Here is an 18,636-nt window from a genome sequence, read left to right on the forward strand (position 1 = left end):
TTTACAAGCGATACCTAATGAGTAAATAGTAATGACCTATACTATATGAAACACCATACTTATATGAGTATATATTTTAACTCTCAGAAACTACCGGACCACTTTATTTCCTTAGGTTCAGAACCCAAGTATCATTGCCCTTCATTGGGACTCCCGCGTGGTAGGCGAAGCCCCATCAGGACTATTATTTGTTGGGACAGAACCTGGTTACTCTACAAGCAAAACCTTTACCATATAAAACAATGATAAATACTCTACAACAACATATGTATAGGCCAATTAGTAGGAATTACCCGACTTTATCAGGCACAAAGGACCAAAATTCCTTTGCCTTTTAATGTGACTCCCGCGCCGTTGGGGATGCCCCGTCAGGACTATTGTCTGTTGATACACCCTCTGGCAGAAAAGCAATAAGGACCTTAAATATATAGGCGGCAAGAAGCATTTTAGACTGGCACTGTAGTAGTGACTAGTGTTGGAGTGAGTCACCTAGTCGGATTCTTTGGTGGATTATGTTGACATAACAAAAGCATTCTTTACCAAAAATGCAGGTAGACCCGGTTTGAGAGCTAGGTAATACGGTTAGCTCGCTCTGTGATACACCACACCAAGGGGCTATTCATAAATTACGTCATTTCAAATTAGGGGGGGGGGGGGTCTGGACATCGGATGACGGTAGCATGAAGTAGGAGGAAATGGGGTCATTTGAAGCATGATTTTTGGATGATTATAGGGGGGGGGGGTCCAAAATCGTCAAAAATCGATGACGTAATTTATGGACAGCCCCCAAGTGATAGATATACGAGTATAGAATAGGTCACTCATTAAATATTTCAGCAGTCCTACTTTTCATAGACTCATCCATGTATGTGACTCAAACGCGCTATTACGAATTCTACCAAATATTCCAAGCTTAAATATCCGTTTTATAAAGAATTGGTTCATCAGATGAAGTTGCTAACTAAACGGCCTCAAGTGAAAGACCAATCGACACAAATACCAAAACCCTGTGCCGGATCATAAGCGCAGGGCAGACGCATGCGTCAAGCAGCGCGTGCGCGGCGCCTCACGTAACAGAAGTAAAACATCTTACTCGTTCTAAATTCGACTTTATTTAGTTAAAAAGAAGGTTGAATTTCAATGAAGAAGTGTTGTGGTTTTGAAAACTAGCTCAGTTTAACCACGTGATGTGAGTCACGGTAGCGCGTGCATTTGGAGTTCTGAGGTGAAAGGTTACATATTAAGTGTCACATTAATTGACCTATTAGTGTTACTGGACCTTCGATTCAATTGTTAAGATTTAAGAAAAATCTGATGAAACATGCTCTGCTCCTGTATTATTGCCAAAAGTATTAAAATGCGAATGCGAAAGTGACTCTGTTACTTACCTCTAATACCTCTTCACTCTTAAACGGCTGAGCCGATGTAGATTAAATTAGGTATAGGTATACAGACTATTTGAGACCCAGGAAAGGACTACTACTACTTACTCGGTTGGCGCGATGACCCAAAATGAGTCTTGGCCTCCAACACAAGAGCACGCCACTTTGATCGGTCCAGACCCAGAGCGGTATCCCGCCAGCTTTCGCCGACGCCAACCAACCGTCCTGTTGGTGATCCTAAATACCGTTGGGCAGATAGAGTGGAGGCAGATCTCCGGGAAAGGACATGCATAGTTTTTATCAATCATCATCATAACCCAGACGAAGCCTGAATATAATAATTACAATATCTAAGGTTACTGTAACGACGCCAGTACCGCTACCTGACATACTTCAGCATATTACACAGTCTAAGTAGACCGAACACGATTATGTACTTATAGACACAGTCCCGTTTTTAACCTCATTCAATACGTACTCTTACATACGTAGGTAATAGGTATGTACAGTCGCCATCAGATATATCGGAGCGGCCAAGGTGTTCACAATATCTGAACACGCGCTCTAACGCCCTGACAATAGAGGCGTGTTCCGATATTTGTGAGCACCTTGGCCGCTCCGATATATCTGATGGCGACTGTACAGTCACCAGCAATAATATGTTACACAGCGAAGGCCGCAAAAATATCTGACACGATCTTATTTGTAGCGCAATAAGAGCGCGTCACATATTTTTGCGGCCTTCGCTGTGTAACATATTATTGCTGGTGACTGTACATTACATATGCCGAGGCCAATTCGACATAAATCGACACAAACAAAGTTTTCGCTTACTGTTACAATTAGGTTAGGAAACCGTTAGTTCTTATACTTACCGTATAACAGTTTTAACAAGATTTTTATAAATAAAAATTATTTATTAGAAATAAATATCACAATCGAAAAGTTTTTCGTTGGAAAGCAGTTGATATAACGCAACGTCGATGGTTGTTATCGTTAAGTAATAACTTATTTATTAAAACTTACACACGTTCTTGGGAATTCGTGAAACTTTTTTGCAGCAAATGTTAATTATAAAAATAAACTATTTTTTCATTCGCTGGTTTTCATCACTAGGTAGGTATTAGTAAAAATATTCGATTCGAGCCGTTTGTCCTTCTATTCACCTTCAAAGTTTTGTCAGAAAATTTGTAGGTACCTTAACAATTGTACAGACAGACAATATAAAAACAATTCGGAATTTCCACCAAATATTAGTCGTAATCACCGACAAAAGCAATTTAGTGGCAGGATACGGAGATAGAGCAAATCAGCTACTAGGAATCGGTCGCGGGCGCCGATAGATTACCCACACTGCACTGACTCATGCCGACAATCAAAGTTTATCGTTCTGTCAAAAATCCCACAAAGAACAGGGGCTTATCCACTTGGCTCTTGGTTAGGTAACTACTTGGTTTTTTGTCACTTGACATTTGTTATTGACTACAACTCAAATAATATCGTGTGACTTTTCGTTTGCTTCTTTATTTGTCATCCCGATAGATTACTTCGGTTTTTTGAACACAAAACGAATTGTACAGATTTATCTCTAATGGAAAGATACTTTTGGCGCGTCGTTTCTTCCGCTACTATCATTGATGCTGACGTTTCCTTAATTCCCTGATGCCAATGTAATCAAACTTAAAATACAAAACTAAATTAATGAATAAATCATCGAATTCCTGCGTTTGGCGTCAGTAAATATTCCTTCATACCTATCCACTCTTCTAAAATACTTGCTGTTGGTCTTGGACTTTGTCTTGTTTGTAGAAAGGAATAAAAAGGTTTAAAGTCTACGACTGCCAATATTATAGAAGGTGAATACAATTATAAAAACGTGTTCAAAGTCCACACAAGGATGAGGAAACGTCCACACACATTGCGACAGCTGATTTGCCGAGGATTTAGATAGGTGGTGAATCACCGTGAGTTGCACTTGCTGTGTTTGTAGCCACTTGTCCGGTCGGCGCTAAATGATAACAATTGTTGTGAAATGGGCTGCGAGTGCCATGCGATAAGGAATGCAAATAGGTAATTATCCTGCTGTTATCTAGAGGAAAAATAAGGACTGGTGCCCTTTATCATTATCAATGAGGTCCAAATCCTTTTGATTTTCATAGTTACACAACAATTACATTCACTCGTGAGATACAAACGAAGTCATAACTCCTCAGCTGTTATTTTAAAGTTGGAAGTCAAAATTGCGTCCCGATTTCAGTCCTTTGACTGTAGGTAAGTCACTCTACTACAACCTAGAACTTCTCAACCAGCGAGGCGGAGAGAAGCGTATTAATTTGAGTACGGTATGTTTTTTATCGTGAAAATGGTTGGGATTGGGAACGAAACTGTACCCTGTGACAACCTCGTGGTCGTGACGTCCATCGCGTCTGCTATTCGCGTAACGCTGCCTTGACACAGTTGACCTGCTCGCGCCGGCCTCAACAACCGTTATGATGCCTTTACCTTCGCTTCATTACCACCGATCCTGATCAGTCGGTCTCATCAGTTTTTCACTTTTGACAAAGTGCTGGTCTTTATTAGATATTGGCCATTCATAACTGGGGCCCGTGGTCACAGCTCTGGTTACTCCATTTGTTCCTGTACGCGGAGTTGTGAGAGCAGTCAGTGACGGAATACTAAAGACGTAGCACTAGCCTCTTCTTCATTGTCATCTTCAAACGGACCATGCAAAGCCCCTCATAAAATCCCGTTAAGATTTAATTGAATCACTCTCCTGAAATATACCACTTTAAGATCGAGTCGGCGTGAAAAAAAATACGAAAAGACAGTATGAAATGGTGTAGGGAGATTATGTCATGATCGTGATAGTATACTAAGTAAATTCCGCTGTATTTTGACAAAATTTTAAACGCCCTTATGGACTTTACTCCCACCATTTCCTATCACAAACCGCCTCCCGGTATTCCCTATGTTATCTGCGCCCGCGCCGCCGCCGTGCCAGTCGCCGACATCCACGCCGTCGTTATCCTAACCTGATGTGTAAATCAAACACCCCAGCATCAATGTTATCTATACAGAGTATACACTCGGCCACATATTTTAAGAAATTCTATAGTACAGTGGCGTTGGTATACTTGGTATCGTCACGGTAAGGCGGTAATTCGTGAGTCGTGAGAGTGAGACTTCCTAACCAACTTTTCGAAACTTGTACGAAATATCATTTTATGCTTAGGTAGGTTTCCGGTTAAGGAAAACATCATGAGAAAAACGAACTAATTCCAATAAGGTCGTTTTCTATCTCGGTTCCAAGATCAGGATAGCATAAAAATACGTACAGTCATTACCATTGTAATGTTTATGCAAATTCTAGGTATTAGGTCACGACTCGTAAATCGTAACTACACGTTATTACTTATTAGGTTCGCTGCGCTGCGGATCACAGATTCCTAATCTCATCCTCCCTTGCCTTGACAAAAACCGGCATTACTGATGGGAATATTATTTATGTGAGAGTCAGGATCGCGGGTGTACCTAAATAAAAATAAACAAAAAGCATACCATATTTTAGTACCTAATTTGTACTATTTGGTACCTCCTTTAAAAAAATTAGTACCTCACGGTATTAAAAGTTATTACCAAAAAACATTACACCCGCCATTCTGACAGTCAGAATGGCGGGTGTATTTTATTACGCAATGATCCCGCGATTATTGATAAATTCTATAAAAGCCAAATTTTAGTACCTTTTTAGTACTTTCATATTCAATTATAAATTGAGCCATTTTATTTGTGGTTTCCGAGTTTTACTCATTTTACACTTTACATTGCTATTACAATTTTGCAGGCGCTGTAATTTTCCACCGTATCGATTTCGTTTTTAAGAAAAAACGCTACGCTACAACTATTGTTATTACGCCAGGATTTAGTACCTTTTACGTTTAATTTGTTACCTTTTCACGATTAATCTGTTAAGTTCAATTAACTATGAAAATTACGTCTTACAAATGGCCAGGCGCCATATCATAGAATTCTTCATATGAAAAAATTCTGCTCTTCATTGTGCTTGTAATTGTGTACCTAATACCTACTTTTAAGTATATGGTGATTAATGAAATAAAACCCGCAAATTATGTCTGTTTGTCGGTATATGACTTCTCGTCCCGTTGATGTCCTTTTTAGGGTTCCGTACCAAAAAAGTACAAAAGGAACCCTCATGGTGCGACTCTGTCCGTCTGTCCGTCCGTATGTCACATCGCTAAATATATCGAGAACTACGGAAGCTATCGATTTAAAATTTGGAATGATTATTTGTTTATGAATTTTTAATAATTATGGAAAATGCCCAATATAAAGAGGGGGCAAAATTTACAAGTCTATAGTTACTAGGTCGAGTAGGATATCATTTGAAAGCGCTCGAATTGAACATTACAAAACATTTCTTTTTCACACTGAAAAATAAATTTATATTTGAAGGAAAAATGTGAAAAACAAAACTATTAAGGTCAATGTGGCCAAATCCGTCAGAGGAGTAAATCCGTCCAACAACATTTGCGACTGTTCTAACAACAGTATACACTTGCTGACTCGATCGCTAAAGCAGAGAGCATATTTAATACCAGTAGTCAAAAACAGATCACAACAGTAGTCAGAAACAGCGCTCAGTCGCCAGTAAATGAAAAAAAATAACGATATAAAGGGGCCCACTGATTAACAGTCAATTTTGACATTTCCGAACAACTGACAGGCCGATGCCGTCCGGTGGACTGTTAATCAGTGCGCTCCGAACTTGATATCGAGCTAAGTGTGCTGCTCTGTTTTGTGAAGTTGGGATGAGACGATGTAAGTTAGGCCTTAATAATGGCTTATTTAGAATTTTAGACGATGCGAGAACTCGCATGCGAGTTTCATTACACTGCGGTTTTTGATCGGTCGGTTGAATTGGACGTAACCAACAGTCCGCAATGTAACTAAAATGCATGCGAGTTCGCGCGCAGTCTAAATCAGCCCTTAGTATGTTTATTATTGTTCGATATGCATGTTTATCGGTCTTTTTATTCATTTTACATTATAATCTCTTGGTGAGAAACCATGGGTGGTTAAAATTTGTGTTTACAAAACTATCGAGCGGACAAATCCGTCAATTACGAAACGGGAAAAATCGTCATGTGCCGGAATTTCCCTATTTCATATATATATTGCCAACCTTTTTTGATTTGACTCACTTAGGTAAGTATAACTCATATCATACTCATGCAGTGATGCGAGATTTTTACTGAATTGTTAAATTCCTCATATAAATTCGTGGTAGCTTTCGTACATCAATCTAAGATATCTGTGCTGTATTATTTAAAATTAAAAAGTAGATTTTATTTTTAAACTTTTTTTAAAGGTTTAATTTAAAAATAGGACGGATTTGCCCCAAGAATATATTTGGGAATAAAATCTAAATTTAACCTTAAATTGAGTTCACTAAGGTTTAGTTTCGATTAAGGGTATAGTGGTATTTCTGTTCACTTGACGTAAGTACCTACATGTTTGTAATACGTCACGATACAAGAAAAATCGTTGGTTGACAGAAATGCCCCAAACCCTAGGGAAAATCCGTCAACTGACATGTCTTTAAAAAAAATCATATTTAAATAACCAGCAGTACTAGGAGTTTAATATGAGTACCTTTATATAAATAAATAAAATATATAAATAATTAATATTGGGGACATCTTACACAGATCAATCTAGCCCCAAACTAAGCAAAGCTTGTACTATGGGTGCTAGGCGACGATATACATACTTATATAGATAAATACATACTTATATACATAGAAAACACCCATGACTCAGGAACAAATATTAGTGTTCATCACACAAATAAATGCCCTTACTGGGATTCGACCCCAGGACCATCGGCTTCGCAGGCAGGGTCACTACCCACTAGGCCAGACTGGTCGTCTATATCTCATAGGTTAAATAAATGCTTAATCTATTACAGTGATAAGGTTTATTAAAAAGTTAATATCATCATAGTTATGACCGGCCAAAGTGAACTTAAACTATGACGGAAATGCCCTCATTGACCTTAAATCCCCCCCCCCCCTAAGTATCCCCGAAAAACCAACATACATACAGTGAGTATTTTAGTTACTAAACGTGTCTGAACACCAAAAATTTAGTCGAGAAGACTAGTAAGAGTGGTGGAGTGAGGCCACGGGGAGGCTCACTCGCCAGAAAAAATAGAACAAAATGGATCCATTCGACTAATTTACTGACTAATCTACTCGACTAAATTGTTGGTGTTCAGACACGTAATACTCGCAACTCGCCACTCGACTATGTAGTCCGAACTAGGCTAGACATTGATACTCAAGGCGGTTTGTGTACAAGTGGCTTAACCGCGAAACGCAAAAATCGAAACTTCGTTATCTATATCGATCGAATATGCAAGAGTGATAGAGAGGCAGAAACCGAACTTTTGATTTTCGTGTTTCGCGGTAGGCCCTGTGTTGGTGCTAGTGACGCCCTCTACGCAGAGTTTTGCGTAATATTCCCTGTGGGGTCGCTTTCCGTGCCATATTCATACTCAGACACAGCGACCTTGTCAGAAGAAAAACTGTACCAAGACGATAGAAAAACATCATGTAATAGTTAAATGAAATAATTGCTTGTATTTAAGGTATGTATTTCAATCGTATGTCTTCTTAGCAAAATCAACGGGATCCCACAAAGAAGTGTATTCATCACACTAATATACCGACAAACAGACATAATTTGCGGGTTTTATTTGATTAATCAGTAATCACGATATACTTAAGAGTAGGTATAGGTACACGGTACGCGGAATTTTTTCATAGGAAGAATTCTTTGACATCGCGCCTGGCCATTTGTAAGAGGTAATTTTCATAGTTAATTGAACTTAACAGATTAAACGTGAAAAGGTAACAAATTAAACGTAAAAGGTACTAAATCCTGGCGTAATAACAATAGTTGTAGCGTAGCGTTTTTTCTTAAAAACGAAATCGATACGGTGAAAAATCGAAGCGCCTGTAAAATTGTAATAGCAATGTAAAGTGTAAAATGAGTAAAACTCGGAAACCACAAATAATGTGGCTCAATTTATAAATGAATATGAAAGTACTAAAAAGGTACTAAAATTTGTCTTTTATAGAATTTATCAATAATCGCGGGATCATTGCGTAATAAAATACACCCGCCATTCTGACTGTCACAATGGCGGGTGTAATGTTTTTTGGTGATAACTTTTAATACCGTGAGGTACTAATTTTTTTAAAGGAGGTACCAAATAGTACAAATTAGGTACTAAAATATGGTATGCTTTTCGTTTATTTTTATCTAGGTACACCCGCCATCCTGACTCTCACAATATTATAATAATGATCTGTACCTAATAAAATACACGCAACAGCTAAACTATGGAATGAACTGTCACCCGCGGTAATTCCGGGCCGATAAGACCGCGCGGCAATGCGCTTTGGTACTGCGGGTGGCGTCTACCATCTGGCGATTCGTCTGCTTGTTTACCTCCTCCGATTCGAACTTTAAGATACGTCAAATAATAGATCTAGAAACGATATGGAATAGGTATGTCAGTGTCAAATCTGAAGTTTTTTCAAACAAAAAAGTCTCTTTTCACATTGACATCACATCTAATCCATATCGTTTCTAAATCTATTAATTGACGTATAATAAAATTGATAATATCGACAACTATTACGTTTTATCAGCGACTTTTGTCGAAGCGTGTCCGTAACGTTTGTCATTGAAGTCAATCGTTTATACAGATTAGATATTATTTGTACTTTCATATGCTTGGCACATTCATAAATACTTATCGACATAATATATCATATCAAAGAATCTTTATTTTTCTGTTGCCATTCCTATATGGCAAAACTTTCTTGTTGCTAGATAAAAACACAAACAAACTATGTAATGTATTATGTTTAGAAAGGAGCAATAACATAAAAATTCCTACCATACAATTCAGAGGATTAATCTTTCAATTTTCCGATAACGTTACAAAGTTTACGAATTGAACTGTACATGATAATATTTTCTACGTAAAATCCAACAGAGCTGCGCAATGGTTTTATCTCCAAAGGGGGCGACGCCGATAGCAAACTATGCCGTCGATGCTGTATTGGATTTTGTCCTGTTCTGCATTTTTTTTTTCACATCCAGTTACCAGACGCGATTTCTGCACACAACTTGTGCGCGCTGGAACCCCATGGACGCAGCTTTTTAGAAATCAAAATTGTTCTTAGAAATTGGTAGCACCTGCATCAGAGACATATATGACATGACATGACAGACACAGACAGAAATATTGATTAGCACTTTAATCATTTTAGCACGTTACCCTCTAGACGTGTAAGACACACTTGAATAAAATTGCGAATAATCATTATTAACACAATCAAAGTCAACACACAAAGAAATGAACTTTAATTCTGAGTCCTATTTCCATTCAGATAAGGGCTAAAGTTTTTCCTACTACATAATGCTAATCAGTAGCACCTGACTCACAAACGGCAATGTCAATGAACTTGTAGGTCGCACGCGACGTAGCGTATGATATCCTATGGTTTTTCCGTTTCCTTCTTTAACGAGCAGTGCGAAAGAGACGGCGATGTGGATGTTGCTAGAGTTTGAGTTGGCGGTTGAGTCACTGCGTGTAGTAGACATGTCCATGCGCCTTTTGATGAGGAATTCCTTGGTAGTTTGTTGAATGAAATGCGTTTCCATTTAGTAACTGAAAAGTAGGTTACCTACTTATTGCCTATAGTATTTACCTATCTGACTAAACATTTTAAATTTACACTTGCGGTAGCTTATCGTATTAGCAAGTTTTAGTCGGTGACTATCTCGACAAATAAAATAATAGAATGTGTTTTCTCCGAATCTGTACATACCTATATTTTTAGATAAATTATCAACAGTAGCAAACAAGCCTATGGCATGGCCCATTAAAGCGGACACCGTAGTCATAAAGACCCTTCGTCTGACCAAGCTTAATATAAGCAAAAGGATTAGACAATGGCCGAAAAAAATAGCACGCTTAAACCTGTCCTACGATTTTTCGTCTCATCATCACAAGTTATTATAGCCGCCATAGCCGGGCTAATATTACACCGTCCACGTCACACGGACAACAATTATAGAATTTATAAAGTAAACGTGGGCGTGCACCTGCGTAGGCGCAGATGATACAACTTTATTCAATTCATTGCAATATTTGCAATACAAGAACGAGTAGGTAGAAGCAATAACGAACTTATTGCATTATGTTGATATTATCTTTCTATTAGCGCTAAACTTCTTATATATTCTTGACACATTCTTCATCATTTATTTTTCTTGCTCTCAAAAAAAAAACCCAGCTGCAAAAGTCCATGGCTACTTTATGAATGAATTCCTTGAACACATTGATATTAATGGAATTCATATTCATGGCTTTGCAATATTGAAGCTCGCTTTACTATTGTCACTTGATTATGGTGTAGGTATTTAAAAAGACACGAAGACTAGGAAAAAGTATTGAAATACTAAGAAAAAAATTGTATGAAGGACTAAGTAGGGAATTTTTGTAAGGTCAGTTTTGTCATTTTGTGGGTCCAGCTCGAAAGTAACATACTCGAATTCGACTTTAAATTTGTTTTACATTGACGTACTGTAACAAAGCTATCTCGAAAGTGACATCCCATGAACATTACCTATCTAGAAAGAGCTTTCAAAAAAGGGTCCTGTCCTGCCTCGCCAATATGAAAGCCTGATGGAATATTTCATACTGCGTAAAAACCCAGACATAGGCAAGGTACCTACATAATGTGGTCTTAAATAGGATCCGTTTGTGTGTGTTGCTAATTCTAGACCAGCCGCGTCAAAGTCAACAATTAAAGTGGGTGTGTCTTGATCTTACGTCAGTGGAGTCAACAGCATCTGATAACGACGCAAAATCATTCCATGACGGGATGCTATATAATTTAACACTTTAAAGCTCAGAGAATTAGAGTCTCCTTGGAGTTACCGGGATTCGAACCCGGGATCATCGCCTTCATAGGCAGGGTAGTGATACCCACTATTTAGGCCAGACCGGTCGTCAATTATGTATTTACCTAATGACATAGGTACCTACCTCTTCTGTAACATTGAAAATCTACGAGTATGTTGTTTCAGATGCTCAGGTGTAAGGTCGCCTCCCTAATCTTCACACACACGGTATCGTCGCGTGCGCACCTCACGCCAGAACTGGTGCTGCGTCTGATCACACCAGAATGCCTGCTATGGACGTCGAGAGCGGACGAGCTGCCCTTCCCTGATCCCTTCTGGGGGTTCTACTGGCCCGGCGGACAGGCTACAGCCAGGTATGTCAGGCCCATCAGTTTGTCTCCTTGATTAGACAGGCATTATGTCTAACACATGTAGCCAAATATGGTTTTATGTTGGAGTGGCTGCATGAGCTTCGAGAATTTGTCCCGCTTTCTCAGCATGAAAATAAACGGAGCTCATGCTCGGACTTTAAAATGGGATAACATAAATATGGAAATATTTACTGATAGCAAATATTGATAATATAATATATCTGTTTTGACAACATATATCAGTATGTTGGCTTATTTTTAAAATACATATTAGCAATGATAACGATATCCACGAGTCCGTGGACGCACGTACAGATAACAACAACAAACAAGGACAAATCTTTAAATTAAATTATAGATGTGACCTGAATAATAATCCTTAGTTTTAATGAGTCTAGCTAGGCAGTCTAGTTGGATATGATGATGTTGTCAGAAGGCTTAGGTTTGATTAGGTATTATATACCTTCTCAAACTATTAATTTGGCTTTGGCTTCGGATATTTATCCTTAGTACCAATGAATTCTTTATTCTGTAAAGTTCAATAGCACTACTCCAGCATAAAATAATTCCACCAAGATTCTTTTATATAAGCACAATATGACGAAGTTGACGAACTGTAGCCCGGCGACAACGAAGCCATAAAGATAACATTCCCTTTTCATGATGTAGATTAGAAATGGGTACGACTAACAAAAAGAGAAAACAAAAGACGTCTATATAACCTTTAACTGACAAGATAACCCAAACATCTGTTAGCGAATGTGAAAACCCAACTCCGGTTGACATTACCCCGAAAGTTAAAAAACAATTGAAGTGAGCCAGGTCGACTGATCGGTAATTTTACTAATCACATACCTGCTTAAACCAGCGGTAAAACCCAAATTCATTGTTGCTTGTCATTGCAAAAAAAATGTTGACCTTTCTGAAAAAACTCAGACAGAATCGTAGCAAGACAATAGGATAGCACTGATATTGGGAAATACGAAATTATCATATGACGTAGGTTAATTGCTAACTGCTGTTAAATATTATTTGAATTGTATATCGTTTTTTATGTAGGACATACTTAACTTTCTTTTGATGGCCCTTCACTGGACCGACGAGCAATGCATGTTCAAGGCTATCATTGTCAGGCTCCCACAACACAACCAAATGCTCAAAGAAGCCCTAAGTTTTCCCTCGGCAGATAGGGGAGAGGTGAGTTCGACGTTGAGGTCTTGCAGAAAACATAAGGTCTTATAGTATCGTTCATACAATTTAAACAACGATCACCCCCATTCCCATATTAACGTTGAAAGATAAAGGCCTAAACCAGCACGGCTAGCAACAACTCAAAATCATTAATATTCATGTGGAAAAATGAATTACCATTGCGAGTACTTCCCCGTTTACATGCAAATTAGCGGTACCTATAGTCGAGTCGAAAATATTGATCACGATCAGTTATGCACACATACTATGTCTGGAGTCGACGCACACAACAACTGTGTCACCGTCGTCATCAAGTCGGTCATTTTGGATCGAGAGACCTACCTTGAATTTTACAAAACCCCTTCAGTAATATATATCTTACCTGCATCTGGAAGCTGTAGCCTCAGCTCAGCTTCACGCGATGTATTGGTATTCATTTTATTAGTTACAGCTAATAACTGGAATTTTTACTCTAATTCTCTAGTTTTTGGACTAGTTATTTACTCATAGTCGTCCGAAATAAATGTCATATATGAAGGGGGAAAATTACCAAACCTCCAGTGTCCAGAGCTGGAACCTCCAGTGTCAGGCACCTGTGTCCGGTAAACGGGGACGCTGTTTCGCCAGTGTCCAGCTCTGGACACTGGAGGCTTTGGTCATTTTTCCCTTCGTATATGACAATTATTTCGATTTATAGTTTAAATAGTAGTTTGTCTACTGGAAAAACCCCAAATAAAAATATTTTATAGAAAGTACCTTATTTAATTTGTTCTTAGAGAACTATACATTAAGCACACAATTACCTACTGAATATAAAGTTGCCGTCGTTTTAGCATAACTTGCCGGGTTTTTCCGACCGGTTTCCTCAATATCCTCCGTCTTAATACCTCCGTAACGTAACGCACTCTTTGGATTCCACTTGCGTACCTTGTGACGTCTGGCCTTAGGTAAGCTTGTAAACATACTTACGTTACGTTAGAATTTTTATTTTGAATCTGATTAGGGATAAGGAAACTTTGATCTTATTAACTGATGTTAATCCTTGATTCCTTGCCATAAACAACTTAAACCATGTAAATAGGTAAAGTACCTTTAATTTAAACTTCCCCGAAAATGTTAATAAAGCACGTATTGTTGGATGGTTGGGTTTTGTTTTCAATTGGGAGAGAAGAGCGACGAAAAGCTACTGGGATGCTTCTTGCTACCAGAAATTCATCAAGTACTTAGAACTACCGCTACACCAGGGATGTTGTGAATATCGGCATCCGCATAAAATCGATGCGGAGCTTAATGCGGATGCGGATGTCGAACAAGTCGGTACAGGAACGTCTTAGCGGCGGCGTAAGTGTTAGGTAATTTCGTCATTACCTATAACGAAATCATTACTGTGCGTTATATTTAATAAACAGTAACGGCCAAGCCACATATTTTGACTAAGGTTTAGAGTTTGTGAAGTTAAGACTTGTAGAGTTAGAAGCTTGGCTCTACAAGAGATTTGATAACTTTTTGACAGTTTGGTTGACATATTTACACACAGACAGACGAAGCCCTATGGTTTCATCTTGGCAACATTTCACATGAAAATGTTTTTGGTGGGTTACATGTTCTTTAAATTACCAGGCCCCAATTTCACCACGGTGACAGGTGCGACAATTGTAAAATCACTGTTGCTGACGTCACAGGCATCCATGGGCTACGGTTACCACTTACCATCGGGCGGGCCGTATTCCTGTTTGCCACCATCATTGTACTTACTTTTTTTAAAAACTTTATTATATCGGAAAAAACAGATATTTCTTTCGCGAAGTTTCTGACGATTGTCAAGATTTAGAAGAATTGTAGGTAATTCTTGACAGGTAATGAGTTATATGTCGGAATTTCGTGACAATTGTAGTGTTTCTTGTGACAATTGTCATAAACTTAGCAAGAGAAATATCTGTTTTTTTCCGATATAATAAAGTTTTTTTTAATAAATCAATGATGGTGGCAAACAGGAATACGGCCCGCCCGATGGTAAGCGGTAACCGTGGCTGCCTGTAAAGCCCATGGATGCCTGTGACGTCAGCAACAGTAATGTTTTACAATTGTCGCACCTGTCACCGTGGTGAAATTGGAGCCTGATGTAGTATCAGTTGGCTTTCATTATTTCTTCTTCTGTTCTCAAAAGTATTGATTAGAAACATCTTATTTTCTACCCTACCAAATGCAAATAATCCTAATCAATTGTTAAACACACCAATTAGTACAAGTACAAATGACTATCTCATTATTTTCACAGATTAGATTAGATTAGATTTCGTAACATTTGTGCCAACGTGTGCTTAGTGCATAGACCTACCATCCGCTCGCGCTTGACAGACAGCTGAAGTGTGCGAAAGGGAAGCCATCACGTATATGAACATCCCATGAGTGCGAAAGAGTCAGACTACCAATGAGAAAACGTAACCACTTTTGAGTTTGACGACGGCCGCGGACGGCCAAGAGTGTATCACGGTAATTTTCAAATTGAAAAATATACACGGATTAGGACGAAAAGTATTAAATAAAGTAATTCAGTGAAGATGGTGTCTTGTAGTGTGCCGGATTGCAGTGTCACAGGGCCAAATAATCCAAGCAATTACTCATTTCAGAGGATTTACGATATTCCGAGCGAAATTGTCATAACGATATTTTGTTTAACAGCGTAAAAAGTGTAAGAAGCCGGTTTATACACTTCATTATAAGTTTTTCTTTCGTTCCGTGCTAATATTTTATCATATTAGTCAATAATTTAGGATATTTTGTGTAAAAACAAACTGTTAGTTTACGCTAGGGCTTGACAAAATGTTCATATGACAGTATCGATAACTTGTTGGTATATTAATAGCCATGTAATTATTTCTTCACAAGACATCATTTAGATATTAGCTTTTATAACCGACTTCAAATAATAACGATTGTTATAGCTTTTTGAAGGTGTTCATGTTTAGCGTGTCATGATAACTTCACTTTGCAACACGGTGAGAGTTACATTAAGATAAGTCTGCAACGATTTTGATGGCAAACGCAGTGCAAGTGTTATTTATACGTCATAATGTCGTAGAATTTTAATGTTTAAAATAACACATTTGAAAAAGTAGTCGATAAAGCAATCAAACATCGACAGATTATTAATATGTTGTAACATGACATCACTATTTTTGATCTCACATAGACAATTTACGCACACACTTGCATTTCATTTTTGGTCACACTTTTGAAGATTGACAGTTGTTCTTTGTCATCTAATATTCTATGGCTTAGTGTTTATAATTAGATCCGATTACACATGGTCACGTGTCATTGACAGTTCTTACTGAATGGACAAGAACATGACGACTGCCCATAATCACTTTATCCATGAATGAAAATTCTTAGAAAAATTCACATCTCACGAGACCGCAAACCATACAAACTAATCCAAACCTAATTTTATCAAACATAAAGTTCAAATTCAACTACCTATCCGTGACCTCTCGATACAACATGATCCAGTTATCGATTTAAAGAAAATTGAACTTTATTAGTGTTGTATAAGGTTAACATTGTAATAGAGTTGTCTTGTGAGTCACCCGCCTGGGGTTTTACAAATCGCCTTATCTGTGAATTATTGATAACGGAATTATGGAACCAATACCTTAACGAGGATTTCTTCGAATGGAACAAAACAAACGATTTACAATCCAATATGTTTGTATTGTTTTTTTTTTCGATAATTGCCAATGATTAGAGATAGGTAACAACAATTGGACTTTAATCTAATCAGTTTCTGTGATCAATGATCTTATAAGTAATTAAATTAGGTCTTTTACTTCGAGCTTTTAGTTCATGATTGGGTTTATTCTCTTGTTTTAAGGGTTTCGATAGCTTTTGAAAAGCTTTTGCTTCTCTTACTTTTGTTAAACGATTTGAACAAGATTTAAGGAAAACTGGTAAGTAAATACAAAAGGTAGGTAGGTAGGTAAGGTAGGTAGGTAGGTATTATAAAAACAGGCAATTAGAGATACCATAAAAAATATCAGACTAAAACCTAAAATAGTCCTAAACATCTCTGACAGGAAAGGAAACTTACTTATATGTAGTTAACTATAGTTAGGGAGGCGAATAGGGGAATTTTCGGCAATACTCGAGCGTGGCAGTTTAAGATATGAGAGATACCTTAGACCTAATAGAACAACCTTGTAAAGTATTTAGCTCTATATGTAGTGACGCGCGCCTAGGATAGACGATCAGATTAGTAAAAAAAAATGGATAGTCTGAAATACTCGAGCGCCTCAGATTAAGATATTGGGGGTTGATTTTAGTGTTTAAAGACTAAATTTAACTAATCTGACGATAAGTCCTTGACGCCGCCGAGTTATAGGGTCGCGAACTTGTAAAAAAAAAACGTTAATCCGGCATTCTCGAGCGCGATTTTTTTATTTTTTATTTTGAAGAATATAATCTAAAACTTACTAAAAATACAAAATCTGCCGGTTTCCGCATGACCGGAAGTGTGGAGGAGCCATTTCGCCTTCCTAAGAACGCGTTGCGGCATATAAGTCGCGAACGATACATTTTACAAAAAAAAAGTTTAAATAAACAAAAAAGGTAATTTTATTGTCATTCTTAAATTCCCCGTTTTATCAAGGAGAAAGAAAGGAAAAAAAAGAAACCAAAAAACCTTTTTCGGTCAGATTAAGAGAACCCACCAACATTTTTGTCAGATTAAAAAAATATGCTTTCAGGATACCGAGATAAACCTCCCCTATGAAAATCTGACGCGCTCGAGTATTTCAAAAAAACTTTTTTTTTTTGCATTTTCAAAAATTCATCGTAACTTATCGTCACGCCGAAATCGTCAGTTTTTTTAAAGGAAGCTTCCTTGGGGCCTACTTAACACCCCTTCCGAAAATCTGACGCGCTCGAGTAAATTTTTTTTTTTTTTGCATTTTTGACTACTTTATATGCCTGCCCCCACCACGCAAACCGGCAGATTAGTATACCGTTGTTATCAGAGGCACTCGGGGCATACGTAGTATGAATATCTGACGCGCTCGAGAATGCCCAAGTAACTGTTTTTTTTAACATTTTTGAAAAACCGTACACGCCAAACCCACCGCTAAAATGGTTTTTGCCATACGAGCTTTTCTTTTCGAAATTATTTTATCTTTCGATTTTGATAGGTCTCGACGGCGCCGTTGAATTACGCCATTTAGCTACCTCGCCTCCCTAACTACTAGTTAGGTATATTTTTTCTGTTAATATTGTCCTTTACTGCATGAAAAATAAAAATCAATGAATAATCTGTTAAGTAGGTACCTATCAACCTTTATATTCCAAATCAAATATTTGTTTTGCGCATCATCTCGATTAGATAACTTTAACCTTTTCAATGATAAGATACGTAATGCTAAACGTTCTATTTATATTCCACCTTATTACTACGAAGTAAGGTTCTGAATCGTTCATATATTTTGACATCGACTGTTCAGCTTAATTCCTTCCTATGAGTCATTGAAGGACTTTGCCAGACAAGGACGACCTACAACTTTCACCTATTAAAGAAAAGGACAGTGCTAAATATTCAGGACATTGTGCGACGGAGAGAGAAATGTGATTTCACCATGAGTAAGAAAGGGAGGTGTATGTGTGGAGGCTGTGTATGTGTTGGTGAATGCAAGTGAAAG

General features: G+C 37.9%; 1 protein-coding gene across 1 annotated transcript in view; it reads left to right on the plus strand.

Annotated features, from left to right (window-relative positions):
- LOC134801794 (electron transfer flavoprotein beta subunit lysine methyltransferase-like) overlaps nt 1-18,636 on the plus strand; it is a 46,819-nt gene that overhangs the window by 20,884 nt on the left and 7,299 nt on the right. Inside the window, exon 2 of the mRNA XM_063774396.1 lies at nt 11,574-11,761. Coding sequence (XP_063630466.1) covers nt 11,574-11,761 — 188 coding nt within the window. The remainder of the gene's footprint in view (nt 1-11,573; nt 11,762-18,636) is intronic.

Source organism: Cydia splendana, chromosome 2 (genome assembly GCF_910591565.1).
Source record: "Cydia splendana chromosome 2, ilCydSple1.2, whole genome shotgun sequence".
Taxonomy (NCBI): domain Eukaryota; kingdom Metazoa; phylum Arthropoda; class Insecta; order Lepidoptera; family Tortricidae; genus Cydia; species Cydia splendana.